The 27,879-nt window shown below is 46.7% G+C and overlaps 1 protein-coding gene and 1 long non-coding RNA gene across 3 annotated transcripts; one reads left to right on the top strand and one right to left on the bottom strand.

Moving 5' to 3' along the window:
• Nucleotides 1-6,901: 6,901 nt before the first annotated feature.
• MFAP5 (microfibril associated protein 5) lies at nucleotides 6,902-18,684 on the bottom strand. The gene is made up of 9 exons (XM_080575866.1): nucleotides 18,546-18,684; nucleotides 18,097-18,159; nucleotides 15,407-15,454; nucleotides 14,214-14,249; nucleotides 12,543-12,578; nucleotides 11,771-11,806; nucleotides 10,975-11,062; nucleotides 10,458-10,531; nucleotides 6,902-9,848 (listed from the first exon to the last, which is right to left on the bottom strand). Exons 2-9 carry the CDS (start codon nucleotides 18,155-18,157, stop codon nucleotides 9,727-9,729), a joined length of 501 nt encoding a protein of 166 aa, XP_080431992.1. The 5' UTR covers nucleotides 18,158-18,159; nucleotides 18,546-18,684; the 3' UTR covers nucleotides 6,902-9,726.
• A 211-nt stretch (nucleotides 18,685-18,895) lies between these two features.
• LOC308187671 lies at nucleotides 18,896-24,652 on the top strand. 2 transcript variants are annotated; one of them, XR_013944849.1, is made up of 3 exons: nucleotides 18,896-19,511; nucleotides 20,853-20,983; nucleotides 21,090-24,652. It is a non-coding gene; the product is annotated as an uncharacterized lncRNA (long non-coding RNA). The 2 variants fall into 2 exon arrangements; XR_013944850.1 differs by lacking the exon at nucleotides 18,896-19,511 and having other exon boundaries at nucleotides 20,509-20,983; nucleotides 21,090-21,239; nucleotides 21,818-24,652.
• The last annotated feature ends 3,227 nt before the right edge of the window (nucleotides 24,653-27,879 follow it).

The following is a 27,879-nucleotide window of genomic DNA, read 5'->3' on the forward strand; positions in this document are numbered from 1 at the left end:
GGAAATGGGCGGGAGAGAAGGCAAGAATGAAGGGTGTGTGGGAATACCACTGGGAGGGTGGTTTTATGAAACCTTGATCCCCACCTTGTGCACTACTGCATGCTGCAGGATTCTAGATGATGCCGCTGATGCAGAACTGAGGGCATCTGGTTGCTGTGTGTGCGCACTAAAATCACACTTTATTATGCATTTTACTAGTAATTTGGCTTTCCAGGCTCATACTGCAAAACCTTTACCTGGAGGCTTGACTCACAGTTTATTTCTGTTCCACCGTCAAGTTTGTTTTGGTGTTGGGGGATGAGGCAAATTAGGGTGAAACTACTGAATTGAGTACACATCTTTCAACCGCAGTCCTGTATGTGCCTCTCATTCCTGCCCTGTAGCTCTCTACTAGCCCAGCCTGGGCTCCTTGTAGGACCTAATGAACCCTAATCCTGCTTTTGTGACCCCATATATTTTTTCTGACCAGTGTTAATTCCCCCACCACATCACTTGGCAGCAACGGCTCCATCTGTTGCAACCAGTGCCTGACCCCTGCTGGGACCACCACTTGAAGGAGGAAAGGGTCTGGGTTGGTTTAAGGAGTTTGGAAACTAGTGAATGGCTTCCCCACCATAAATGTAGGTAACAAATACGATTAGAGTCCAAGCACATGCACTAAATGTCCTCATGTGACTTCACTAGCTCAAGGCTGTGACAAGGTTGGCAGCTTATCTCATTTACAGTAAGAAAAACACGGAGTCTGCAATCAAAGCAGAATGCACCCTCCCCATGCTGAGAGCTTTGGGTGGGGAGGTACCACCAGAGCTACTTGCACATTGCTGCTTCCCACAGCAGTGCATGCAGCTCCAGCCGCTGGCATGCCCTGCCTATCTGACTTGGCTTTTGGCTTTGTGCTGCACAGACCTGGAGAGCATTTTCTTTTTGCATAGGGTGCTGCGTGTGGCATTCCAATGTTATTCCATCCTTCTACAGCTCAGTCCGCTGGCATGGGCACCCAGACCCTGCTCCCAACCACATCTTCCCCCTCATTAGTGGAAGTTACTGGCTCTGTATCTCTGCAATCATCTGCTAGTCACGGGGAGAAACTCTATTTTGCACCGCAGTTTTTCACAATGAGAGTCACCTCCTCGCTGTGGTTATGGTTTTGCAGACCAAAGTTATCTCTTATTAGCTCCTGTTTGTGCAGTTTTTGCAGTTCATGCTACTCACTGCAAAAAGAGCTTGCACCTGGGACCTGGGTAATCCTGATAATAATTTCTCTTTTCTCTTTGAGGAAGTCTTTTGCTGGGAGAGGCTGTGGTAGAAGTGCTTGGGAGCTCACTAAAGCGCAGTATGTTGCATGTTCCTTGGCTTGCAGTCATATGTTGAGATTTCCCTGGAGTTTTATAAACTTTCCTTGGCTGGAGGTCCTGATGAACTGTGTTCTTGCATCTTACAAAGTTTTCTTAAGAACAAAGTGAGTATTCTCAGAAGATTCAAGATAGCCTTGCTAGTTCTTTTCTTACTCCCCCTAGAGCTCAGATCTGCTCGTATGTTCTTATCATTGGTCACATCCAGAAAGTTTGTGGGGTGTCACCACTAAACTCTACTCCTTAATGCTAGTATGGAATGTCAGAGAGTAGAGTTAGGGTCTGCCCCTGATACCCTGGTCCTCTTCCAGGGGGCCCAGTGCTCTGGGCCATGGGACGGGAATGAGAGACTGCTATTACCAGTATTTCTTCAGCCATGACTACATGGGAGGCTCCCAAGTTCCTGCTGTAAAGCAGTGAGGTCAGAGTTGTGAAACATTTGAGCTAGCTGCCAAGGTAGGGGAAGGTATCCAAGAGTGTGAGAACTTCTCAGCTAATTTCAAAGAGCTTAAAAATACCCTTTCGGGTTCCAGCCAAAATCATGGATTCTGATTGAATAAAGAGGCTGGAAGAAGGTCCTAGAAAGCAGAGGAGAGAAAGAAGAGGAAGAATCTGAAGGGAAAGCAAAGACCCTGGGAAATTACTGATTATGAATTATTATAATCAGAAAGTTTAATTCACTGGTGCCCAATGGATTTACACACACAGGCTTGTAGCATTGTTTCTGCTGCCTGCTCAGGCATGGCCTCAAAGCAACTCTGTCTCACTGAAACATAGAGCCCTTGCATTCGCATACATGACTAGTTAATTTCCATTTGTCCAGTCTGTGCTCAGGAATGGGCCACTACGTTCACTCATCTCTTCTATCTTTTCTGTACGGATACAGGTAGGGGTAGGGCACAGGCACATTTACTTTAAAGGGGCTAGCTTGGTACAATCCCATTTTGGGAAAGAGTTGACAAGACTAAAAGAAGCTCACAGACTGGAGAGGTAAAAGCCTGCCCTGAAGCAGTGCTGCTAGGAACTCTCAGAGAACAGAAATGGCGAATGAGCATGCAGAGACTGTGAAGAGTGCAGATGTCTTTCCTAAACTAAACCAAAAGGAAGCTACAAAGACACCAGCTGATGGACAATGGGGCTAAGAGAAACGGTGTAATGATTGTGCTGGGCTTACGAAGAGCTGAGGGGAAAAGTACTTGTGACCATGGTGTAGAGAGTCTCAGGAACAACTAAATTCACCCTGCACCAGACAGAAAATCACAGAATCACAGAATGTTAGGGGCTGGAAGGGACCTTGAAAGGTCATCTAGTCCAATCCCCCAGTCTAAACACACTATTCCTTTTCACTAATGAGATTCTCACTATTAGGTAAAAATCTACACTTTTAGCTGTTTTCTGGTTATTTTAAACATCAGACCAAGCCTGATCCAGTAACAACAGGAATTTTTACTTTTTCCTCGGTCTCAGTACATCCTTCATGAAGTTCTTGGACTAAGTTCCAGTGGTGAAATTGGCATAAACAGAGCTAATAACTTCATTGCTAAATTGAAGCCCAAACTTCTCATTTGCATAGAGTAAGCCCCAAATGGTCTTTAGTATTCTGTTGTGTCAAAAATGTATTAATACATCCTCTGTGATCACTATACTCACTACTCATCATTTTTTTTCTTTCAGGTGTGTTATGCAATGAAAAGAAACTCTTCTGAACCCTTCTTCTACAGCAAGGATAAAACCCAAGGCTAGGACTAGGCTGTGGAAGAAAGCATGATTAATTTGTAATTGAGTTAATCCACAATAATAGCAAACACTGCTTGCTGCAGCTGCTCTGTGCCATTTGGGTACCAGACAAGAGTCATAGTGAGCTGTAAAGCATTTTCTAGTGGGTGTATTTTTTGATAGTCTGACTTCAGTGCTACAGGGGAACAGTCAGAGCAATAAGTCCCATAGGAACGCTTTGAACATGGAAACATTTTGTAGGTACAAGGCACCCATTACAAGAGACAGCATGCTGATATGTGCATCAGCATGAAACCAAGACCTTGGTCAAGACATTGTGTGAGTTGGTTTTCATGTCTGAAACAACTGCTGCTGCTGCATGTGTGCTCCAGCTTGTAAGGCATCTGTAAAGAAGCCAGATAAAGTGGCAGTAGGATCCAAATGCTGCAAACCTACAGTCTCCAGGGGGTGGTGGTAGATGATTGTGAGGGTTATGCCTGTCTCCGAGAAGCACAGATTGACTCTATATTGCCCTGTCTCCAAGAAGCACAAATTAATTTTATCTCACCACTCCAAAAGGGAACTGGTCGAAGTAGTGCAGAAGAAAATCAGAAAAACAGCTGCACCAGGCTGGGGCTGAGGAGCTTGGACAAGGACAGCACAGGAGAACTTGGTGCTTCTCGCTCCCTAAAGCTCAGCAAAAAGTCAAGAAGAAGTCAAGAAAGCAGCAAAGACCAAGAAGCACCAGACCCTTAGCAGGCACTGCAAAGAAGCACAGAATAGCTCTGGCTCTGAAGAAAATACTGAGCAAAGCCAAGAAACCGGCAACCACAATGGCCAAGAAAGCAATCAAGAGACTAGAGAATATGAAAGCTGACAAACCAAAAAAGGCAAAGATCCCATCTAAGGGCAGAGCAGTGAAACCCGAGGCTGACAAACCCAAGGCAGAGAAATCAAAAGTGGCTCAGTCTAAGCAGGCAGTGCACAAGAAGAAGCAGATGCTATACGAGCACAAGCAAAGAGTCCCCCTTCAGGGACACAGAATATAAATTCTCTAGTTGAAAAATTGATTTTAATAATGTTTTGTATTTTTAATGCAGTTCCCCAAAAGGAAGATAAGTAACTGTAATTATTAAAATACCTTGATTTGAAAGAAAACTCAGGCTTTGTATGAATTATAATATTTCTTTTTGCTATTTTATTCAATTCTCTACAGCAGAATTGTAGAGAAGAGGGTGCCAGACTCTTCTCAGAGGTGCACAGCAAAAGGAACAGAGGCAACAGGTTAAAGCTGCAACAAAGGAATTTCTGATTTAACATCAGTAAAATATTTTCCACCTTAAGTGTGGTGCAGCACTGGAACAGGTGAGCAGAGAGGCTGTGGATTCTCCATCCTTGCCAACTTTTTCAAAACTTAGCTGAACTAGGTTCTGATACAATTTATATTATTGGAAACACTTACTAAAAAAAAATATTAAAAAACCACATTATTTTAATGGCCAAAGTAGACAATTAAATTGGCTCATGATGTTTCACGTTTTGGGATTTACTTATTTATTTATTATGGACTAAAATTCAACTCTATTTTGTGGGAGTTTATTCCACCTTGCTGCATTAAAAGGGCTAAGGATGGGAAAGGAACAGAGAGAAGTGAAGCAAGATACTGAAGATCACAGAGCAGGAAGTGGAGATGCAGAAACAGAACTCGGACCCGCAGACCTCCTGTGTCCCAGTCAAGGGGCTGTTCACAGCTGGACCCATGCAGAGACATGTACACCATCCAACAATGTCAAACCATGTGAAGACAGGAGTAAATGGGATCGGATCGTGTATCTTTAGAATATTTTTTAAGCTTTTTTTTTTTTTTTTAAATGAAGTTATTTTTGGTTTCAGTCCAGCTACTCTTTATGTAACAGTGGTGTTCCTTCTGCATGGATTGCAAGCACAGCCCCCCCCTGTGAAGGACAAGCCCGCATTGCAGTCGGCAGGATGCCCTTTAGGGATCCCTCCAAGCTGAGTCACCGGATGACACCACATTTTGTTCGTGCTTCACCTGCTCGTAGGCAAGATCCAGACAACACGGAGCTTCCTTATTCCATGGCAGCCGCTTCCAACAGCCTCCCCATGATTTCCCACAGCAAAAGCTGAGCAACAGCCTAGCAGAGGGCATAATACATTGGTCTGAAGCACTCCCTTTCTTTCCCACCTTGGGAAGACCGATTGACCTTCGTATTCTGGGTGCAGCAGAAAGCTGTTGTCTGTGCAACCAGCTTCCCTTGCAGGGAAAGGCCATCTCCCTGTCCTCAGCAAAGTGAGGCACCACTTCAAACTGGCAACCAGGCACCAGACCGCTGGGCACAGCAGCCTTGAAACTGGCACCGCTGATCAGTAATCAGGAGCTGTGCCCAGCAAGATGAGCAAAAACAGCCATTGTGTGGGAAGCGACAGCAGGCTGTGTTACTCCCCTTCCAGGTCAGGAGAGTTTATGAAAATCAGCCACAAACTCCATGTCGTGCTTCTGAAGTGGAACTCTGGCACCTTTCTGGCTTGTTCGACCTCACAGACTTTACTGGAGCTATGTTTAAAACCATTTCTGCAGTTTACACGAGAAAAGCAAGGTGCTGAGAACAAGCAGTGTCCAGAGACATGCAACTCAGAGCTATGGCAACTCAGGTAGGAACGGCGGGGGAGATAAATAACGTGAGATAAATACTAACAAAGATTGAGGAATGTCTGTGGGCTCCAGTACTGAAGGGCAAAGGAAGAATAAACTGGATCATAAGAAGACAATGGCATATGCACTCAGCTCACATAGCCTGTGGAACGTGCTGATAGGACACTGCAAAGACAAAAGAGCTCATGAGTGCAAGCAGGATCAGGCCTGCGTAGGTGGAAGCAGCATTTACAGTCACTTGTGCCGGGGCTATTTTTATTATAATAAAACAGGGACTCACAGATGAGGGACTCATCTACGAAACAGGGACTCACCAATGTTAGCCAGCAATAAACATTGATCCTAGGGGATAGTGTTGTGCAATAACATGCATTGCAATAACATGCACTTCAGTCCTGAAGAATGTTGGGACATTATCAGAGGCAGATTACTGGTTAATTTGGCCCACAGACACTTTTGTTCTAGAAATACCATCTAAATGTAGTCCCCTTGACTGCTTGCACAGGTACAGACACTGCCTAGAGTCCTCTATGCTCTGGGTGCTCCATCTTTGTAAATGAAATGTGTTGCACAGTTAGTGCCTGATGAATCTATGTGAAAGTCAGAAGTTCAATGAAAGATTTTTTTTTCTAATCCTCTTGACCTAGATGTATAATATTTAATGTAGTAAATCTTTCAGTTATCCTCATTTCTGAGCTAAATGTCTCTACTGAACAAGTTCTTTGCTTATAAGATGATGCATCACAGCTCTACTCTTGCTTCAATCACCTTACCATTTTACTTAGAGACAGTAATTCTCTGTCATTAAGTCATGGCACATGCTCAGTCAGAAGACGTGTTTTCAGCATGCATCTCATGGGCTGGGAGAAGTTATCCCTGTGCTCAGCAGCTACCAATTGTCAGGAAAATCTAGCACAACCATCCATTTAATAAATAAATAAATAAATAAACTGCTGAGTGTAATTTTCTGTATCTGTAGGAAAAAAAAAACAAAACTCCTAGAAAGACCTGTGATTCACGAGTGAGGGGTGGGTGGCAGCCCAGGACTGAGCTAGCAGGCAGTAAAGAGGTCCAAATGACAGATTTGGGCTGGAATCAAATCTACCGATAAATCAGTAGGAAATACAGCTAGAGACAAATAAACCCAAACACATGAGAGTTGCCAAGAACAACAGGAAATAAATTTTCTTTTAATAGTTTGTGTGTATTATATGGACTCTAGCATTAAAACAATGTTCTTCTGGGGAGGAGCACCTCTTCCTGCCCCTGCTGAAAGCAAGCAACAGAAAGGTTTCAAACCATTCCCCAAATTTATGAATGTTAAATTTCTATGTACTGTACAGTAGCTATGTTATACAGTTATATATTTATATATCAGCTTACATTCAACTCTAAATACAGGGTGGAGACTTGCCCTAGTCCAGTTTCCAAGAGCTCCATCTAACATCTCCGGCTTACCTTCCTCCTCGCAGGCAAATTTTACAGGTATCCCACCGCAGAAGTCAATGGCTGCACATGACTTGAATGGCTTTGAGATCAAGCTCTTGGTGCCCTCCTCTACAGAAATATGCATACCCTCAGTATAGAGAATATCCTCCTCCATCCCTAATCTAGTGAGCCTTGAGTACTCAAGAAGATCATCGCTGTCTGTGTAGGAGTGCTATGCTCCTGTGTGTAAGGTGAAATTCCAGTCACTGCATAACCTGGAATTCTTTCTCCTGCATAATGGAGTAACAGAGAGAGATTTATCCCATCTACGGCCAATTTTGACCTTATATAGAACAAATATGCCTCTGCACAAGGGTATTTTCCCCAACACAGAAGACATAATGCAGCTTCTTGCTGCATACAGCAGAAATCTAAGTCATGTGGAGAGGCTATTACATTATCTGCTTTTCTTCTCAATTTTCTGAGAATTCTGCCTCTGCGCAGCATCCTGTCCCCTCTACTATGTTACTCCGGCTGTTCAGTAGACCAGTGCTCCTGTCAGGCTGAATGGTACTCAGTTCAGCAGCAGAGTATATTATGTAATGGGTGTCAATGCCTGCTCTAGCAAAGTGCCTGTCTGTTGCAGTCAGGAACAATACTTAAAGATCCTAGGCACAGGGTCTCACTGGTCTTCTGCTGCAACGAGCTAAGCTGCTGAGCTCAGGTGCCCCACAGAATGGCTGATCATGCCACCAGTGGTCATGAAGAGTGGTTAAGACACTTCAGGCAGATCTTCCCCTTTCCATTCTCATAGTGAAAACTGGCTATATACCTGGAACTGTTTTCTATGTACCCAGAAAACAAGGTTCTCTAGCAGCCAACAGACATTCAGTGCTACCAGAGTGAATATTTTCCCAAGGTTGCTCTGTCTCTGTGTTCAAGCCTGTAGATATGTCCACCACCTCACAAGTAACTGGCTCCGTGCAGGACCACATACAAAGTGAATCTGCAGATAATGATTCCTCTCCCACATCTCATTCCAGTTTGTGACTCCTTTCTGCTTTGTGCAGAAGCTCCCTGGTCAGGAGGTAGGAACTGAAGTGGAGATACTGAAAGCAGGCTCAGCAGCTGGAGAGTGTAGAGGTATCCAGACTGTGACAAGGCATCAGAACAAGCTAATTCATTGCCTTCTGCCTTGTCCTTCAGCCCAGAAGAAGAAAGTTCCCAGTTCTCCAAGGACACACATGTTCTTTGGGCTCTCTTGGAGCTTAGGAGCAGATGCAGCCATACTTTCTGCTCCTTGGAACTTGCCTGGAATGGGCATCAAGAGATTTCTTGAGAGGAGAGGAGAGGAGAGGAGAGGAGAGGAGAGGAGAGGAGAGGAGAGGAGAGGAGAGGAGAGGAGAGGAGAGGAGAGGAGAGGAGAGGAGAGGAGAGGAGAGGAGAGGAGAGGAGAGGAGAGGAGAGGAGAGGAGAGGAGAGGAGAGGAGAGGAGAGGAGAGGAGAGGAGAGGAGAGGAGAGGAGAGGAGAGGAGAGGAGAGGAGAGGAGAGGAGAGGAGAGGAGAGGAGAGGAGAGGAGAGGAGAGGAGAGGAGAGGAGAGGAGAGGAGAGGAGAGGAGAGGAGAGGAGAGGAGAGGAGAGGAGAGGAGAGGAGAGGAGAGGAGAGGAGAGGAGAGGAGAGGAGAGGAGAGGAGAGGAGAGGAGAGGAGAGGAGAGGAGAGGAGAGGAGAGGAGAGGAGAGGAGAGGAGAGGAGAGGAGAGGAGAGGAGAGGAGAGGAGAGATCTCTCCTCTGATCCAACATAATCTTCTTGAGAAAAATATAATGCCGTATTAAATCCAGAGTTCTTCCTTTTGGTAGCTTTTGTGTATGAGGGAGGCAATGGGCTTGAAAGAACTTCCCAGAGGTAGTTATAAATGATCTGCTGCCATACAGGGACAATGAGGTTTGTCTTGGGTTGAGGACAGCTCATCTCCCCGTCCTGTCACTTCTCTGAGTCCAGCAGACAGAGGGAGTCTGTGCTATCACAGAGCAAACTCAGTGGCTGAGGACGGCTGGAGAGGCACAGGCTGAACAAGTGTATCAGAACTCACACTGGTGCCATGCAAGAAACCTAGGCAAGGGCATAAAGTCTAGGGCATCAGGGTTTGCACTCCTCCACATCAGACACAGCCTTGGGCATCTCTGCCACAGGAGAAGACTACATCCTGTCTCATTTATGTTTCTCTGCGGGGGCAAAGCAAGAGAAGATGCAGCACAGTTATAAGGACCTCTGGGAAATGAGCAGATCATGGCCTGCTGAACAGAATTTGAAAGAGAAGGGGAGCATCCCACATCCTCAGCAACAGATAGAGGATAAGAGCAGCCACCATGACAGGGTAGGAGACAGGGGGCTCTGTGAGCTGCAGCACCTGAAGAAGAGGATGTGGGAGAATGCAGAGAAGTAAGGAAATGGTGGGGGAATCACAACAAGCAAGAAGGACTTGTCTTGGGTTGTAGGTGGCAGATGATGATTTCTCTTCTCTCCCTTCCTTTTTCTCTTCTATTGTTGGTAGCTTACAGACCACCAGGACTTCTCTGCTGCTGCTCCAGGAGCTGTCTGCAGGGGAGATGCGCAAATTGCCCCGATCGGCGGAGACGTCGAGAAGGAAGGCCAGCCAGCTGGCGACAGATCTCATCTGAAGACAGAGCAAATACATGTTGACGGATAATCAAAGTTTCCTTCAAATTCTTCACTGTCAGAATAGTTAGAAGTACATCCTTCTCTGTGCCTGCAGAAACTATTGGAACTGCTGAATACTCATATACATGAGGCAAGTGACTAAACCCTTAGGCCTTTGTTAATTCTCTTGTGGCTTTATTCATGTACAATACATATTAAAATCACTCACATTTTGCTGCAACAAAGACTGCATGAGAAATCTTGACTGGATCCAGTTTTAATTTGTGAATAGAAATACTGACAGTTACTCTTTGACCTCAAAGGAATGTAACTTTGAATAAAGGCTTGCCTGGAGTTAGTGGAGCGTGATGAAGGCTGAGTAGATTGAAGGCAGAATCAAGAGCTCTTTAACTTTTTGGTAGTACAATATCTACTTCCTAGCGTTTTTCATGGCATGCATACTGGACCCCGCATTGCATTAAAGCTCCCCCAGAATAAGCCCAGGGAAATTACTACATACTGATTGGGGCTGGGAAATAAGTTAGCTTGAAGCTTGAAGACAGTATCAGATGGCTACAGCTATTCCTTGATTTCCTCTTCTAGGTTAGCTTGTGCTGTCACTCACCTTGCATGACCTCATTCTCTTTGCAGACAATGCGGGAGCACACCTCCTTGTTTATTATGTACATGCGCCGCACGCTGAGGGATCACCGGGAGCACGCCAAGGACAGTGGAGAAAGGCACAGGGACAAAAAGAAACAAAAAAGGGATATAGGCAATAAACATGTATTCATGTTTACACTCATGATGAGGAGTCAAACCCTAAATCTTTAGGATTAGTTAATCTAGAACAAGGCTGTTGTCAATAGAAAGGTAGCCTTCATTAAGACTTCATGATATGGCCAAATAGCTTACGTAAGGATTACAATATTGGACACATAATAGCTTCTTAGTGCTGCACTGATTATAGTTATTATGCTGTTTTAATTAATCACCTTAAAAGGCAGCTCTGAGGATAGGATTAATCTCACCAACTAGTTTCCCAAAGGAAGCTCTAGTTTCAAAAGGAAACAATTGCTGAACTGGACATGCCATTTCTGGAGAGCTTTTAGGGTTTTTCTTGGGGACTGCTGTTTTCTTACCTTGTAACACAGAGGTAGCTGATACACTGCTTCACCGGCTTGTGAACAGAGTACAGGCGTGTACAAGGGAACTGCTCTTCACGACAATCTGAGAACACACACACAGAGGTGCAATCCAGCATCACGGCAGGGGTACGCATTCTGGCACACATATAGTTTCACTAGGTACTGTCCTCCAGACTTCAAGTGAAGGCCTCTAGGCTCCACTTTCCATTCTCATGTAAGAGATGGGGATGGTTTAGTGAAGAAGAAAACAGGGCAAATATTTCTGATCTCCTTGCCGCAGAAGAAAAAAGTAAGGGAGAGTAAAGTGAAGTGCAAAACAAGCCCATTGGGAATTCTCAACACTGAAAGCTCACGTTTTAAAGGGGATGGACACAAATAAAATGTGAATCGTAGTCATATGTTTCACATACATGTTTCTAATAGATCTACAATCTCACACTTCAGGTCACAAATTTCATTCCTTTCTTTTCTGGGCAATCAACCCCATAGCCAACTATGTTTTTTTTTTTTTTTTTGCATTTCCTTCTGAAACACCAGCTCTTGGCCGCTCAGCAGGTCTGGTCTAGTTGTCTGCTAATTTCTCCTGTCCTGGGCATGCCACTGAGTGAAAGACTTCAGCTTCCACTATTGCCATTCCCCAGTACTCCTAACCCAAGGAACAGAATGAAGTGAATTCTTCAGCAGGCCTCAGGAGATGAAGCTCAGTGCTCAGACAGCACCTGCTGGGAGAGGTAACAGGGTGGGTGAGAGGGGGCCAGGGAGAAGGTGCAGGCACCAAACTTAAACATACCTGATGAAGCTGTTGTGGTTTCACTGTCAGACTGAACTGGAAGACAAAATTAGTGTGGTTTACCATGATTCTTTCCTAGACATCAGTTTGTTGAAAACAAATACCTGGAAAGCTCTTTCAAAAGCCCTCCATCGTAACTTCTGATGTGGGAAAACCTTTTATTGTTACTAACATGAAACAAAAGAAAGTACAAAACCAGTATGAATCTAGTGCCAGCTATCTAGCCAATGACGGTAAAAATCCATTCAAGCTTTACCATAAAGCGTTACCTCTTCTTTTCAAAATTACACTGTAAAGACATCCCGATTTATAATTCAAAAGGCTGAGTATATGTCACTGCAATTGCCATCTATCTAGACAAGTGAAGGAGCCTGTGACTAGCTCTTCTTGCCAGCTGGTTCTTTAATGCCCATGACAAGGCAGCAAAAGATGGTTGGTTTTGTTGTTCCCTCTTATAAACCAATCCACCTCTACCACAGTAAAACACTGTAAATTTCATCATTTACCCAGTGACAAACTGGAAGGGAACTCAGAGGACTTGATAGGTGCAAGTTTTCATCAATGGTAATAGAGGACTTCTACTTCTGCCTACTTCATGTGCAATAACATCATCCAGAAGCACAGACAAAACACATGGATGTAGAGAGGAGTCTTCTGGGCAACAGAGCTCCAGTTAGGGGCATTCAGGAAAGGAGGAATTCTGTGTGTGCAAGGAACAGGAGGAGGAGAGGGAAGGTGGAAACATTGAACTGTGAATTGTGAATAAACTCACCAGGACTAAGAAGAACAGGTGGCGTTACAGCTGCAGCTGGAAAAAGAGAAGATGTTCTGAGAGATCTTAATTTGAGATTTCAGCCTCTTCCTCCCTCCCACAGTTCTGCCAGTGGCTGATCACTCTTGACTTGTAGCCATCCCACATGCTGTTCATAGTATCACCACAAGCTGACTTGTCAGGGTAACAGCAGGCTTCTCCTGCGAATATGCTGGGCTCCCTACAGCTGATGGGATGCTGTAGAGCAGAGGTGGGCCCCATGGTACACCTTCTATTAAGAGTTTCTTCTTGATCCCTCCACAATAAGTGTTTTGAAACTAAAGTCTGTTGTCAAGGCTTCATATTTATCTTTTTCAGGTTTAGATATAGGTTAGCCACAGCCACTTTCATACGGACACAGAATGTCTTTATTTATCCTCCTACAGACTGTCAGGTCTCACAGACCAAACATGAGACTCATCGGTTGCCTTCACCTGCCACCACCCACCAGGAAGATCATGCACCATGTGTACACGACACCGTGTTTTCACTTTGCTCCTCTGTGACAGCTGCTCAGATTGACCCACAATACTCTCACCAGCTGATGAGCATAGTCACAGAGCAGAGAAGATACCACGGAACTTCTGTCCTGGAGAATCACACTCAGATGAGCTTTCCTACCCACAAGCCACACTTCCCAGCAGGAGCCAAGCACTGCTGACTCTTCTTAGTTTTTTGAACAAGCACATGACTCCCCATACCACTTGACTAGATGTGTTCTCCTTCTCACTGACCTGCCTGGTCCCCTCGCACCTCTGCAGGGTGTGTTTGAGAGTCTGCCACAGTAGAAAGAAGCCATCGCAGAGGTCAGTGGTACCAGATTTTAAATAGGACTCATACGGAAAAGTGGGGAGGCTCTGGACCTTTCCTCCATTACCCTCTGTGTGCCTGGCAGGATTAGTTTATCTTGTTAATGCATATACTTCCATCAGCCCACCGTCCTTCCCCTGGGGCTATCTCTACAGCATGGCCTGGCTTTCCAGAGAGGCATGTTGCATGCTGCAAGTGCTTGTCTTGATTGTCCTCCATCTGCTCTGTCTTTCACATTTTGCTGCCCCTCAGTGACATAGCTGCAGGCAGGGTAGGGAGGACAGTACTAAAAGAATATTTCTACCTCTCCATCCCAGCACTGTTCAGAGTTTGCTTTATTATTGTTTTTCCTTTCTTCACCACCTCTGTCTCCCGAGCTCTCAAGCATAGCTGCTGGCTGTCAGCAGACATGCACGTAATCTTGTGTTGCAACGCTGTCACATTAACTGGTGAACCTGACCAATTTCTCCCCCTCGTCATTTAATGTCTTCCTCCCTGCAGCTTCCTCTGAAAGCTCAGGCTGTGTGAGCTTCAGATGTCATGACTTCTTGCAATGCGAACAACTTCAGACAGCCCTGCGTACACACAGTGAGACTGGCATTTCCTTGGAGAACAGATCATTAGCCACCCTAATTCACCTCCCTGCACAGAGCACAGAAAGGGCTCCCCAAGAGCTGTAAATGCTGGAAGAGCATGTCTAGATGTCAAAGATGGGGAAGAGGGGTTTCTGAACATAATGGGTAATTTCTGGGGCTATGTAAGTGGTATTAAAGGTGAACAAGGGGTAATGAAGCCTGAAGTTGCTGTGAGGTAAGAACTTACCAGGTGTGCTGATGAAAGAGTCGGTGTGAACTTCATCTGGAAAAGAGAGAATGTCCTGAGAGAGATTGTCATTACTTTTGTGGTTGCTTACATAGCAAGCCATAGCTAGCTTGAATTATCTTGGCTGCCATGATAGGCTCAGGAATTAGTGGGGATCAATCCAGTAGGTACATAAGCACAGTAAACTCATCTCACCCTTATCCATTGCTCTCCTCAGTGGCTAAGCTGGAATTGGATTTTTTAGTGCACAGGTCGTACTAACCCTTACTGAACTCTGGGTTCATATTCTTTCTTCTCACATGTGGCCACTGGTAGGCATCTTGACTGGAAGGAAAAACTTGTAAAACCAAAGCACTGGTGGCTCCTGCAGCAGCAGGACAGGCAGCTGGAGTACCCACTGCACAGAAGGAGGGACACAGCTCCAGAAGCTAGGCTTGACTGCAAAATTTCACCAGCAGATGGATTTCTTTGAAAGGCAACTGATGGCAAAGCTAAGGTAGGTGTGATGGAAGGATAAAGTACAAAGGAAAGGGGAGCTTGGTGAACGTATTCTGGTCTGGCTTATGAATAGTTTTCTGGAAAGCCCCAGATACTGCACGTGACAGGATTATATCTGGGAGATATCTGAAGTCTTAGCCAGTGACTTCAGTTTGAAGAAAAGGCAGGCTCTTGTGGTTCCTCTGATCGCTGAAGCATGATGCAAACACGTATTTATTCTATCTTATCATGTCACAGAAATTGAAAAAGTAAGAGCCAGAGGGATAAAGCAATTTACTTGCCAAAACACATTCTAATGAAGATCAGTCAATATCCTTTCTCAGCAACCCTCACTGCTAAAGCACCGCATCACTTGTGCACCTTTTTGCTCAGAATTATCCTGAGCAGTTGTAGAGTTCCCCTAGCTTCCCAGTGCTCAAAAAATGTGACTTCTCATGGATCTCCCACAGCCCCTGACTGCAAACATAACTCCATGCAAAGTGTTTAGCACCCCAGCACTAGTGAATTATTTGTAAAGAACACACAACACTTAGCAGGTTGTCTTAGAAGCCTTGTTTAATCTTCACTGAAAGGCAAGGTTACAGCATCAAAGGCACGGAAACAAAGAATAGTGTTTGCAATTAAACAGGCCGTTAATTATGTAGGACGACTAGGTGACATGAGCTTCTAGCACACGACATGCCTGTAATACTCACCAGTTACACTGTCCGGTTCTTGCCCATTGGCGGCCCACGGAAACCAGTCTGCAAGGAGACAAGACAGGAGAGTGAGGAAAGGACACAGAGAGAGATTTCAATGGGCTGAAGGCTTTGTGAAATTTTTTGAGATTCTTGTTTGTCCAGGAGACAACACTGCCCTCTGCTGAAGGGAGAAACGCTCTCCTCTCTGCCTCAGCCTCCGCTGCTGGCTGGATTTCCTCTACAAAAACCCTTGGTTACTGTGAGTCCTGATTCTGCCACTGCTGCTTCCATCGGGGCTGAAGGCTGAGCACAGGAATCTCCAGCTCTACCAGACTTTGCACTTCTGCAACACCCTTTGATGTACTTTGAAAACAAATTGCACCTTGCCTTCCCACTCTGGAGGTTGGTCAAAATCCCTGTCTGCATTTTAGGGAAGAAAGAGGAAATTGAATCATGGAAATTATTTGCTTGGAGTCACAAGAGTGAGTTGTTGGCACAGTAAGCAACAGATTGCAGGTCTTGTAGCTCCGTAAGCAAATAATTATGTGGTCCATCATCCCCCCCGGGGTATGAAGCGCAGAGTGGAAGATCTTTTCCCTCTCGGCCCCTGCAAGAATTGGAGAGGGACAATGAAGGCTTGGCTGTGCATGCCGTGTGGCAGAGGAGAAATTGAAACTGAAGCAGACTGTTCATTTGTCCAAACATAAATGGTGAGAGAGCTGCTTCCTCCAGTAGCCAGGAATAGGAAAATATTTCCTGCTAGCCACAGAGGAGGGAAATGTCTGCATAACTGGGGGTGGGTTGAAGGAAAGAGTTGGCAGGGAAAAAAACAACAGTGATCTGAGGCACTGCAGGGATGTGTGCAGGACCAGCCAAGCACCGTACACCCTGCTATATTTTATTAACTCAGCCTTTAGCTTAATGGGAGCACTGCACGTGTAAAAAGACTATCTGGTCTGGAGCTTCAGTCTCAGTTCTTGCTCATTCCAAGAGCTGTTACTTGCAGGCTGCAAAAGGACTCTTGGGGCCTCTATTTAATCCTACTCTGTGGCATTACAGGACCCTGCTATTCCTTTCCACAGCCAGCTGCCAGCAAGGGCTCAGCTGCTGGCTGTTGACCCAGGGAGAGTCAGACATGTATAATAACTTACGTACACACTGTAGTGGAGCCCGAAACTTTTCCTGTTCTGGCTAGTTTCGTAATGGTTATAAGCAGAGGCAAAAAAATAAAAATAAAAAAATCTTTACTTTCTTAATTGCTCCTGATACAAAAGGAAGAATTCAAATTCTGACATAAACCCAACCATTTTAACACTGAAAAGTCAGCTTTTACTACTACATCTTTTTTTTTTCTTTTTTTTTCTTTTTCTTCAGATTTTCAGCCACTTCAATTTATATTTGTTCAGGTACCAATTCATGTGCTTTATAAATGCTTGGATTTTGTTATCCAAGTTGCAGTAAATTCATCCTTGGAGTCTGAGAGAACTGCAACCCTAACTCACCAAATCTGTAGCTGACCCAAAAACAAAAATGACGAGACACCAGATGGTGATTCCTGCTAATTTCCAAGTTAAATATAATTAACAGAAATTCTAAAACAAGATACATAGAAGCAAGAAATCTTCCTTTAAGGCCTCATTTCATGTATTGTAAAAAAAAAAAACAAAAAACAAAAAACAACACTTTTTTTTTCTACCGTTAACTTTGTAAGCCACCTACAAGTTCAGCTGTTGGAAGCCTTTCCTCCCTGCTTCACAGTAACAAACATGACATCCTCTTTGTGACAAATACTGTGCATGCTTACAGGAAAAAAAAAAGTGTTATCAGGAACAAAACCAGGCTTCAGTTAAATCCGAGATCCAAGCAGTGACCAAACAACAAGGGAGGTGCATCACAAGCTACCTATTTCAGCATGAGGGGAGGGCTGTGAAGATTGGAGTAAGTTGGTTTGAATGCAATAGGTGCAGTCACCTGTCTGTCATACAGTCTTTCTGTGATGAAACTTTCCCCACTCACTGGAATTAAACTTCTTTTGCTGTCTGTCCTGCGTTTTCTGACTCTAATGGCTGATGCTGACCCCCTTCCCCTCCCCTTACAAAGTTGATCCTGCCAGGATTTTTGCAAAAGAAACTCCAAGCAAAGACACGAAGCAAGAAAACAGAACAACAACAGAAGCAGAGAGTGGTTTAAACTTTGGAGGTTAGGCATGTCGAAACAACAACACTAAGAGTGACAAAACTTTCTGGAAATCAAGAAGCCTGGCCAGGGGTGCCCTCCAGCAGGAACCGCTAGAGACAGCAGCTGTTTCACAACATTTTGTGGAGCACTGGGAAACGCTCTGCAGATCATGCAGACGCAGGTTGTCAGCCATGTGAAGTACAGCACTAGCTAACCCTCTTTCTAAACTCTGAACCTGGCTGTTTTGCTTACCCAAACGTCCCTGTAGTGCAAGCGCTGGACCTCTGTCTTGTGACTCCAGCTATTTGCTGAACGGTTGACACATGCAGGTACCACTCCCAAGTTGCCAAATTTTTCCTTATGACCCTGTATCTACCTTGCCTTTCCTGTTCAGTCCTTTCCCCTTTACCACCATCCATCTACATGTCTCTGTCTTTGTCCTGAGATCATTGGCATGTTAAGCCTCTGTAGGATACTGCACAGGGCCAGGGTGGAGAAGAAATCCTCCCCTTGGAGTACGGACTCACCGGCTGGAGACGAGAAGAAAGCTAAGAGACACAACAGTGTACAGGCTCCAGAGGTCTTCATCGCTGTGGACAGGAGGAGAAGAAAGTTAGTTAGGAGTGGGGATACTCTCCCCTGTAGCCCAGAAACTGCTTGCTGCCTCCATTTCCTTGTCCATTTGCCTCCCATTTGTTCTTTCCAGCCTTTCTCCCACCTGTCTCCCTCCTAACCTGCCTGTTTTCCAGATGTTTCTGAAACATTTGGGGCTCAACATGTAACTCCATCTGCCTTCTTTCTCTTTCCACGTCTTCTTTCAGTCTCCGTCCCTTTTTTCATCCAGGTGGCTAAGCCCCCCTCCACACACAACTCCAGCATGCAAAGAAGAGTTATCTTGTTATCTCCCACCACTCTTTTCTACTTTCACATTGTTTTAAATGGTACTGAGAGAACAGATAAGATTCCCATCACTTACTGTTGCCCTCGGTCTCCAATTGTTTCAGCAGCAGACGCTCTGCCTTTCCCCTTCAGCGGTTCCCCCCACTTTGGCTACTGGGTAAATCACATGCAGCCACACCCAGAACATGCTCTACTTTGGGTTGTCTTCAAAATACAATTTTGGGAAGAAAAAAAAAAAAAAAAAGAAAAGAAAGAAAAAGAAGCCAGGGGGACGTTGGGACGTGGTGTCATCATGCTGCTGGAATGAGGTGGAGGGGGGAGCAAAGAGAAGCAGCCCACACCCTCATTCCACAGTTTATTGTACTCCAAAGGGAGGCTGCTCCTCCCATTCCCCCAGGATGGCCCAGCATCAGGAACGGATTCTTGTGTCGACATTACACATTTTGCTCTGCCCTCCTACACAGTGCCCCTGCTCTCCCTCCTCTCCTTCTCTGCATCGAGCCCTGTTGTCCCATTTACTGCCCGTTTCTACCCCATCCCCGCAGTCCTCTCTCAATCCTTACCGCTTCCCTGCCCCTCTCCCGCAGGCTGACAGGCTGCAGATCCCCCATCTATGTTTTCCTCAACAACACGCCCGTCTCGCCATGGTGACAGGACGGACTCTAGCCTCCCCCTGTTCCCCGGGATTACAGCATTCCCGGCAGGCAGCCCCATCCAGCCTGCGCTGCAAGTGATGCTGTGCAGGAGGAATCTGAAACCTCCCGGCCAGCAGCACCCGCTGCCAGACCGCCGGGCAGGGGCAGGGGCAGGGGCAGGGGCAGGGGCAGCGGGGCGCCGGGGGGCGCGGGGCGAGCGCAAGCCCCGGGCGGTCCCGCACCGGGAGCGGGGAGCTGGGGGGTCCCGCCGGCGCCACCGGCCCCCGCCGCGCGAAAATGGGGCTGACTGGCAGCCAATCAGCCGACAGGAACGGCGATGACGTCACTCGTCTCCAAGGGAAGGGGGAGAAGGGGAGAACGCGAGTGACCTCCCCCCATCCCCCGGGGTGGGGAAGGGATGTGGGTGGTGTGGGGATGGGATGGGGATGGGATGGGATGGGGATGGGATGGGATGGGGATGGGATGGGGATGGGATGGGATGGGGATGGGATGGGATGGGATGGGATGGGGATGGGATGGGGATGGGATGGGATGGGATGGGATGGGATGGGATGGGATGGGATGGGATGGGATGGGATGGGATGGGATGGGGATGGGGATGGGGATGGGATGGGGATGGGATGGGATGGGATGGGATGGGGATGGGGATGGGATGGGGATGGGGATGGGGATGGGGATGGGATGGGGATGGGATAGGGATGGGGATGGGGATGGGGATGGGATGGGATGGGGATGGGGATGGGGATGGGGATGGGGATGGGATGGGATGGGGATGGGGATGGGGATGGAATGGGGATGGGGATGGGGATGGGGATGGGGATGGGGATGGGATGGGATGGGATGGGATGGGATGGGATGGGATGGGATGGGATGGGATGGGGATGGGGATGGGATGGGGATGGGATGGGATGGGATGGGGATGGGGATGGGATGGGATGGGGATGGGGATGGGGATGGGGATGGGGATGGGATGGGGATGGGATGGGATGGGGATGGGGATGGGGGGGATGGGGATGGGATGGGATGGGATGGGGATGGGATGGGATGGGGATGGGGATGGGGATGGGGATGGGGATGGGGATGGGACGGGGATGGGATGGGGATGGGATGGGATGGGATGGGATGTGGATGGGGGTGGGGATGGGGATGGGGATGGGATGGGGATGGGATGGGGATGGGGATGGGGATGGGATGGGGATGGGATGGGGATGGGGATGGGATGGGGATGGGATGGGATGGGATGGGATGGGATGGGGATGAGGATGGGATGGGATGGGGATGGGGATGGGATGGGATGGGATGGGATGGGATGGGATGGGACGGGGATGGGGATGGGATGGGATGGGGATGGGAATGGGGATGGGATGGGGATGGGATGGGATGGGATGGGATGGGATGGGATGGGATGGGATGGGATGGGATGGTGCTCACTCCACTCCGGGGTCATGTAGAGGGGGATGGGAAGCAGCGCCACTGCCATTCTGGCCAGTCTGAAAAGGATGGGGAGCAGAGAAATTTTGTGCAGAAGAGAAAAAGTAGCAAAATGGAAGGGACGCAAACAAACTGAGAAAAGAAATGGGGGAAGGAGATTTGAGCCTCATTGGTGCCATCCTTCTGGATTCCTCGTGCTGCTGTGCCTCCAGGCACACTATCTTTACAAAAAAAGAGGGGGCAAAGCAGTTAATCCCACTGGAGGATACGCTCTATCCCAACTCTTCCTCCAACAGCCCTGGCAAATCCTGCCTCCTGCTGCCTTCTCATGCAAGGATATGGCCCAGGCTCCCTCCCTCTACAGGAAGGCAAGACAGAAACCTTGTAGGGGAAAACTGTGTCCTGTAAGGCTTACCCTGGTAGCTAGGTAACGCTCTCTTTTCTCAGCAAATGGCAAACTATGAGTAAAGTCCAATAATACCTTGCGTGCAATTATTAAGGAAATCCTCACTAATCCTTCATCTGCCTTGAAGGACCCAAAGAGTGTTATCTGCATGCAAGACAACAGAAGCCAGCACTTCTTACCTAACACCAACAGCAGCTGAGCATTGCTCGTGGCAGAGTTCATGAGAACAGACAGAATGACTACTTGTTATTATTTCTGGTCCTCCCAAGACTCAGAGGTAAAGCACTGGTGTGGCAGTAGCAGAAGATCGATAGAGGGAATGGGGAAAGCTGGGCATTTCCAAGTTCACCAGGGCGGTGTTTTGGACTGATGCACCATCACTGTTTCAGTGGAGCTAGATACCACCAGTCCTACTTTCAAGGTCTGGCCAAAACTCAGTCCACTGGAGATGCTCAAAAGGTGATTAAATGGCCCAAAGAAAATGGTAGAAGCTATAAATACTCCTTGGTTTGAGGAATCCTCTCAGATCCTTGCCTTTTTCTGCATGACCAGATGACAGCTTGTTTAGGCTATATCTTTCCACACAGATTTTTTGTTTGTTTTTATTTTTCCTTTTCTTTCCTTTGTGCCTCTGTGATGTATTTCAAGCCATGGATAACTAAAATATCTATGCAGATTAAGACCTCATGAGGTCTGAAACACATTTATTTGAAAACTCCCATTGATGCTGTATGTTGTGGTCTGGCAATGTTATTGATCTACCACTATCTACCACAGACAGTAGGATTCAACTCTGATCCTAAACAAGATTTCTTCAGGTTGCTTTTGATCTTTTAACTCTTTTTTTTTTTTCAGACTGGGAGACTGTGTCCTTCCCAGGCTGCTCAGTGCGGATTAGACGCCTTATGCTAGCAGCAGCCCTCCAGCTGGGGAGCTTGGTGCAGATGGGCGGATGCCCTTGGTGGTAGAATTGCTGGCTGGGAAGCAGTTCAGTATTTTATACACCAGACAAACCGCAGTGAAGTAAATGGAGACAGTCTGCTGCTCCTGCTCTCTGCGGACGCCGGAGGGAGCTGCAGCTCACAGGCAGTGGAAGCTCCGTTTCTTTTCTCTCGCAGTCCAAGCACATCCTTTAAGAGAGGTGGCTCCGTGTCTGCAGGCCCTGATCTGGTATGAAGGCTCTCCTTTTAGCCGTCCTGTTTATCAGTGTATTGGATCTACAACTCTTTAACCGTTTAGATTTAGGGGAAGGGGAATAATCTTGTTATTTGCCCCCCATCCCCGTCTCACAGTATTCACAAAGATGGCTGGACAGTCCTCGCTGACGGTAGATATGAATAATTAACATTATTCTTCCATTCTCATCCTTTTTACTACCTTCTGCTTTGCACGTAGTTGTCCTTCTCCAGCAGAGGGTACTTTGGGGACATCTGCAGTGATCCAGCAGATGACTCAAGGTAAAGCACTCTTCCCTCTGAAAAGTCAGATATCAGTGCCACGGTACGGTGTGAAGGAGAACTGTGCCGCAGTGAATAGCGTGGGTGACTCATGAAGGAAACGCGTCCACCTTCATGCAGACATTCCCTAAGCTGCACTGACCCCAGTGCCTGTAGGTGTTTACCTAAGATGAAATGCAGTGGCAGTGATTCAGCAAGAAGTTCTCTTCCTTCCAAGTACTTGGTACTGATCTCCTTATGTTACCGGGGATGCTATAGCAATAGTAGCATGATATTTTGGATGAGACACAAAATGAGCGTTTTCAGAAATTAAAATTTCCTGGTGCATTTCACCCCAGAGATTACTGCATCTCAGCAGACAGGTGTTTGTCATTTGCAAAGGTCCTGGAGAGGCATTTAAATGCCAGCTATTTTCTTTCTGTCTTGCTCTCTGTCTCCCTGGCCTTCTCATATCCCCACAGTAACAGGGTGTTAAGTTACATTTGAGTGATAAGAAATTAATAAACTGCTGTACGATGTTTGAATGCACCACTTCAATAACGTAGTACTAAGTGGTCATTTGAATTGGGGCTGGTGAAATGAGTTTTCCTGGGATGCACACTGATGACTTCTCATTGCTGATGGGCTCCATACCCGAGGTCTGACACTACCCTGCAGTGGTTTCACTGTTGTAGCCAAGGTCATCATTGGGAAGGGGCATGAGCTTGAAGCCTGATCCACCTGTCCGCAGGTTCGAGGGATTCAGGTCTGACTTTGTATACAGTTCACTGTAGAAGTAGGAACCCTGTAAAGTATAGGAGCCTGGATACAATCCACATCTTGTTGACTAATGGTCATGTGTTTGCTGTTCATCTACAAGAATAAGGAATTCTTCACCCATTTACTTCCAAATCAGCAGGCTTACCTCGCAGTGTCTTGTGGTCACAGAAAACCCTAAGGGAGACCATGAAACTAATTAATACATGCCCAGCTCCTTCAAATCAGTTCAACACTCGTGAAGAACTGAGCATGAGAACAGGCATTTAGTGAAATCTTCGATGTTTAGTTGGTGATTTGGCCATGGGATTTGGAATTCTCCTGACCGAGAAACCTGCAGTGAGTTGTCAGGATCTTCCTTCTTCCCTTGCTGTGCTTCAGGAAGGGAAGAGATTCTCTGCTCTTTCTGTAGTTTATGCTACCAGAAACACCCTTCCTTTCTGGTCCCTTATGCTGTCCCAGGGACAATTTTTCCTGGCTACTTCACATGTCCCTTGGGCACTCCTCTTTCTACAAGCAGCTGAACACAAATGTGGCTTCCCTCAGTGCCTTTTCTCCAAGACTTTTCTCCCAGGGAGACAGATAACACTTTAAGCTTATCAAATATATAAATCTCTGTTGTAAGAGTAGTTATGTGTGTCCGTATAGACTTTGGACCAAATAAAAATGCCGTCTCTAGCAGTTTAAGACATGACTGATTCCTCCTCCATTTCTCCCATCTCTTCTGGACTTCACAAGCCCTGGAGTAAAGTTAGCAGGATTAATCCTCCATCAACGAGCAGTAATCAGAACTGGCTAAAGAAGTCACTGCTCCAGGGTGCCTGCTCATGCCTTGCCCACAACCAGCTGCTTCTGAAGCTTCAGGAGGAAAGGACCTTCTCTTGAAATGCAGTTTGTCTCCTAAACTGTTCCTGCAAACTGACACATACGTCCATTCAGGACTTCAGACTGTAAGTGGAGTCATCACAATTCTGCTCAACTGGTCCGAATACTGCTGTTGCAAAAATGTGGCTTCTGGCTGTGAGCGAGGAAAGCATGAGGAGGTAGGGCTGTCTTAAACGTACCTGGAAAGTTCACCAGAGCTGACCTGGTGGAGAGCAAGTCACCTCTGAGCTTTCCCATCATTACTTCAGGTCTTAGTTGTGGCTCAGACTTCTGTATTATTATATTGTCTTATAGGAGTTCTCTAAGACGGAACAGATTTAGGCAGTTTTACTTCCCCCAGCAGTCCAAAACTGGGAGCTGTGCCCCCTTCCCACCACTCTCCCCAAGCAAATCAGCTTCAGAAATTACAGTCTCAACAAGACACTCTGTTGTTTGAACGCTGCAGTGCTGAGGAGTGCCCTGTTCTGGGATCCTCACACAGCCTTGTGTTCCAGTAGTGAGGGTTCAGGGAAGCACTGGCTACTATACGATGTGATGAAATCAGGACAGCTGGCAATGCCCAAATCAGACATACCCCTTCAGTTTAAAATTATTATTATTAATAATAATAATAGTATAATAATAGTATAATAATAGTATAATAATAATAATAATAATAATATTAATAATAATAATAATAATATGATACCACTATAAGCTTTTAAACATAATCAGGGAAGGGGGCAAAATGGCAATTTGCTTTAAATTCTGTAACATATGCAAACTGTTGAAGCCCTCAGTGTCAGCAATGACAGCACGTACCCTGTTTCTGGAAGGATGTAAGAAAGGAGAGGAGCAATTGTACTGAGTAGAATAAATGCAAATGAAGCTATATGTCAGCAGAGAAATTGATTTTATATTGAATTTATATTGTATGAAAAATTAGGAAGTACCACCTTTCAGGTTTTTATCCCTCCATTTTCTATCCTTCCACAGGGACCGTAAAGGCTGACTTATCTTTTAAATCCTCAGTTATGTTTTACTCTGCAATTGACATCAGAGGAATTTGAACAAACAAAGATTTTAGACATTACTGCAACTACACTAACATAAATCGCTGTCTCTCCTGTACGTACATCTGGCTTTGACCAGATTACTTCATTTTTTTTCTGTCCATCCCCATGCGTAGTCACTATTCTGATTTGATAGCAGACTGAAACCAAGGCAAATGGTGTTAATGAAAATCTGTCCTAATGTGATATGTATGCAGTTAAAGGGCCTGCGCTGATTTAGCTAATCTCGGCTTTACAGAGATGAAAACAGCACCGAAAGTAAACCATTCTGCACCAATGTAAACAACACCTTTACAAAATGCCTGTTAAAAGGGGAGCAACACTGGTGGCTAAAAAAACCCACTGCTTTTGTTCATTGATGCAGGTGCCCTGATATGTATCTTTTTATGAAAAATAATTCAACTCATTATTTCCTCATTTGTAATTGTTCTTAGAATAAAAATGCACTGGAATTTCATTTGCATGCAGCTGTAGAGAATATTTGCATTCAAATCAAAACATGCTGGGTTTGCTCGTTGAAGTATCTAAATGCTATTTCTTCATATCAGCCTACCCTGTTCAACAAGCCTTTGGCTATTTATTGTACCCTTCTGTTCTGTTTCCTTGCCTGCCATCTTGGGCGTTCTCTCAAATTTCACTCATTTTCCCCCCTACATTCCCTCTCTCTTCCCCCTTCCCCCCCCCCCCGCAATCTTTTTTTTTCTCCCCCTTTTAACCTCCATATTTCTTCCTGTGTTTCTCTCCTCTTCTGTGTCTGTCCTTTTTTCCCCCCCTCTTTCTGTTCTTTCCCCCGTGCTCTCTTTCTCCCAGTTTCTCTTTCTGGGTAAGCTGTCTTGACTCTGGCTTTCTCTCTGTCTCCCTGGTTTCCTTTCAGTCACCTTCACTGGAATGTTGGCAGAAACGCTTTTTTTTTTTTTTCCTTTTTTTTTTTTTTTCTTTGAAAACAAAGAGGCTAAATGAATAAATAAAATAGCTAGAAGCAGACAGGAGGCTTCGGTTCCAGAAGAGTCTGTACGCATTCCGAGGGCTCCTCTTACTCAGCAAAGAAGAGGGCTGCTCTCCCTGCCCACCCCCAGCCCCGCACGGAGCCCTGGGCTGCGAGTGATGGATTGCACTGCAGCGAGGGCTGGGAGCACTGCAGGGGCGAGCAGGGGGAGGGATGGGGAAGGGAGGAGACACGCTGCCAGCGTCAGGACAGGAAGGATGTAGTTGGGGACTGATCGAAGGAGGGGAGGGGGAGCCGAGGATGGGGAAGGGGGGCACGCCTGGGAGGGCGTGTGCTTCTGCAGGCTGCACCATTCTGCATCGGGCTGAGCGGCCCCGAAAGCTTTCGCCAAAGATGGCAAAAGGCAGCAGGGGCAAGGCTGTGGCAGGGCGGCGGGGGAGACGGGCAGAAAACGGAAAAGCAGTGGGAAAAGGGAGGAGGGGGAGAAAGTCAGAGAGAAAGTGAGGCGTTGGTCGTACAGCAAGGATAAAAGAACACAACTCTTACAGCTCGTTGGAGCTGTAGCAAGGGAGCCAGCGTTGGGGACTGAGAAACATTCAGAAGGTCGGGCAAGGAGCATGGCAAACCTTACTGAGGCCCATTTTCATTGTGCTCTGAAGGGTGACAACAAGGGTGACCTTTGGACAGCAGCGAGGCACATCAGTACCTCTGAAGCTGCTGGTGATGGCATGCGCGTCGGCAGCCCCTGGCTGCAGAAGCTTTGCTGCTTTGTGGATTTTGGCAAGGAGGGTGTGCCCTTCTTCTGGGGCACTGCGAGAAACAGCCGACCTCCTCCCCGCAGCACCAGCTACCAGTGCTGAAACACCAGCTGTTGTTGCCTCTCGTGCTTCTCTTCTTCCTCCTTCATTTTTTCTCTACGCTTCTCCATCTGTTCCTTACTCATTGGCCAGATTTTTCTCCTTCTCTCTGCTCCCCCCAGCCTGCCTTCTCCTCTCGGCATCTTTCCCTCGATCCCCTCCCAACCCTCCCTCCTTTTGCACACCCCCCAGCTCCCCCCTGGTTCCGTGTCAGGGCAGCCTGGGAAGCCAGCAGAGGGCTGTGTGTCCCGTCCCCCCCCCCCCCCCCAACTTCTCAGAGACCCCCTCCTCGACACCAACCCTCTCCCGCTCCCCCCCCCCGGCTTGTGCTGTCTGCCCGCCGCTCTCCCCCCGGCATGGCGCTGCACCAGCTGCAGCTTCCAGCGCCGCTGACCTAGTTCTGGCCTCCCCGCAGGGCCCTCCGCCGCCCTGCCCTCTCCTCAGCACCTGGGACGGCTGCAGGAGGAGCCAAGGGGAAGGGGCACCGGGTTAGATGGAGAAAGTGGTCTACGCGAGAGGGGGAAGTCTGAAAAACAGGCTCCCTGGAGCCGTCTCGTCGGTTCTGGGTGCGGAATTGCTGGTCACAGAAGGAAAGCGCGCACACACACACAAAAAACTGGGAGAAACTGCAAGGTCTTTAGCTTGCAGGGCAGATGTTTATCAATCTTAATGCAGCAAAGTGCCTGCAAGGTACAGCCACCCTGTGGTTGCATCACATCCTTCCCAACAGGCACTGAAATCCTAAGTCATCGCTGCAACAGCATTCATCAAAAGACAATGGGGAAACAGACAGAAAAGGGTAGAGCAGCAGTGAAACAGAGGGAAAGGAATTGGAAGCAAACAAAAGGAGACAGAAAAGGGAGAGGAACTTTTTCAGGCTGGTAAAGGAAAAATTGAGAAACAGCTGGGGAAAAGGAGCTGGCAGATGGATAGGAGAGGCAGAGAGAAGGAAGCATTTTCTTTC

This window comes from Anser brachyrhynchus, assembly GCF_964034855.1.
Source record: "Anser brachyrhynchus genome assembly, chromosome: 1".
NCBI classification, from domain to species: Eukaryota; Metazoa; Chordata; class Aves; order Anseriformes; family Anatidae; genus Anser; species Anser brachyrhynchus.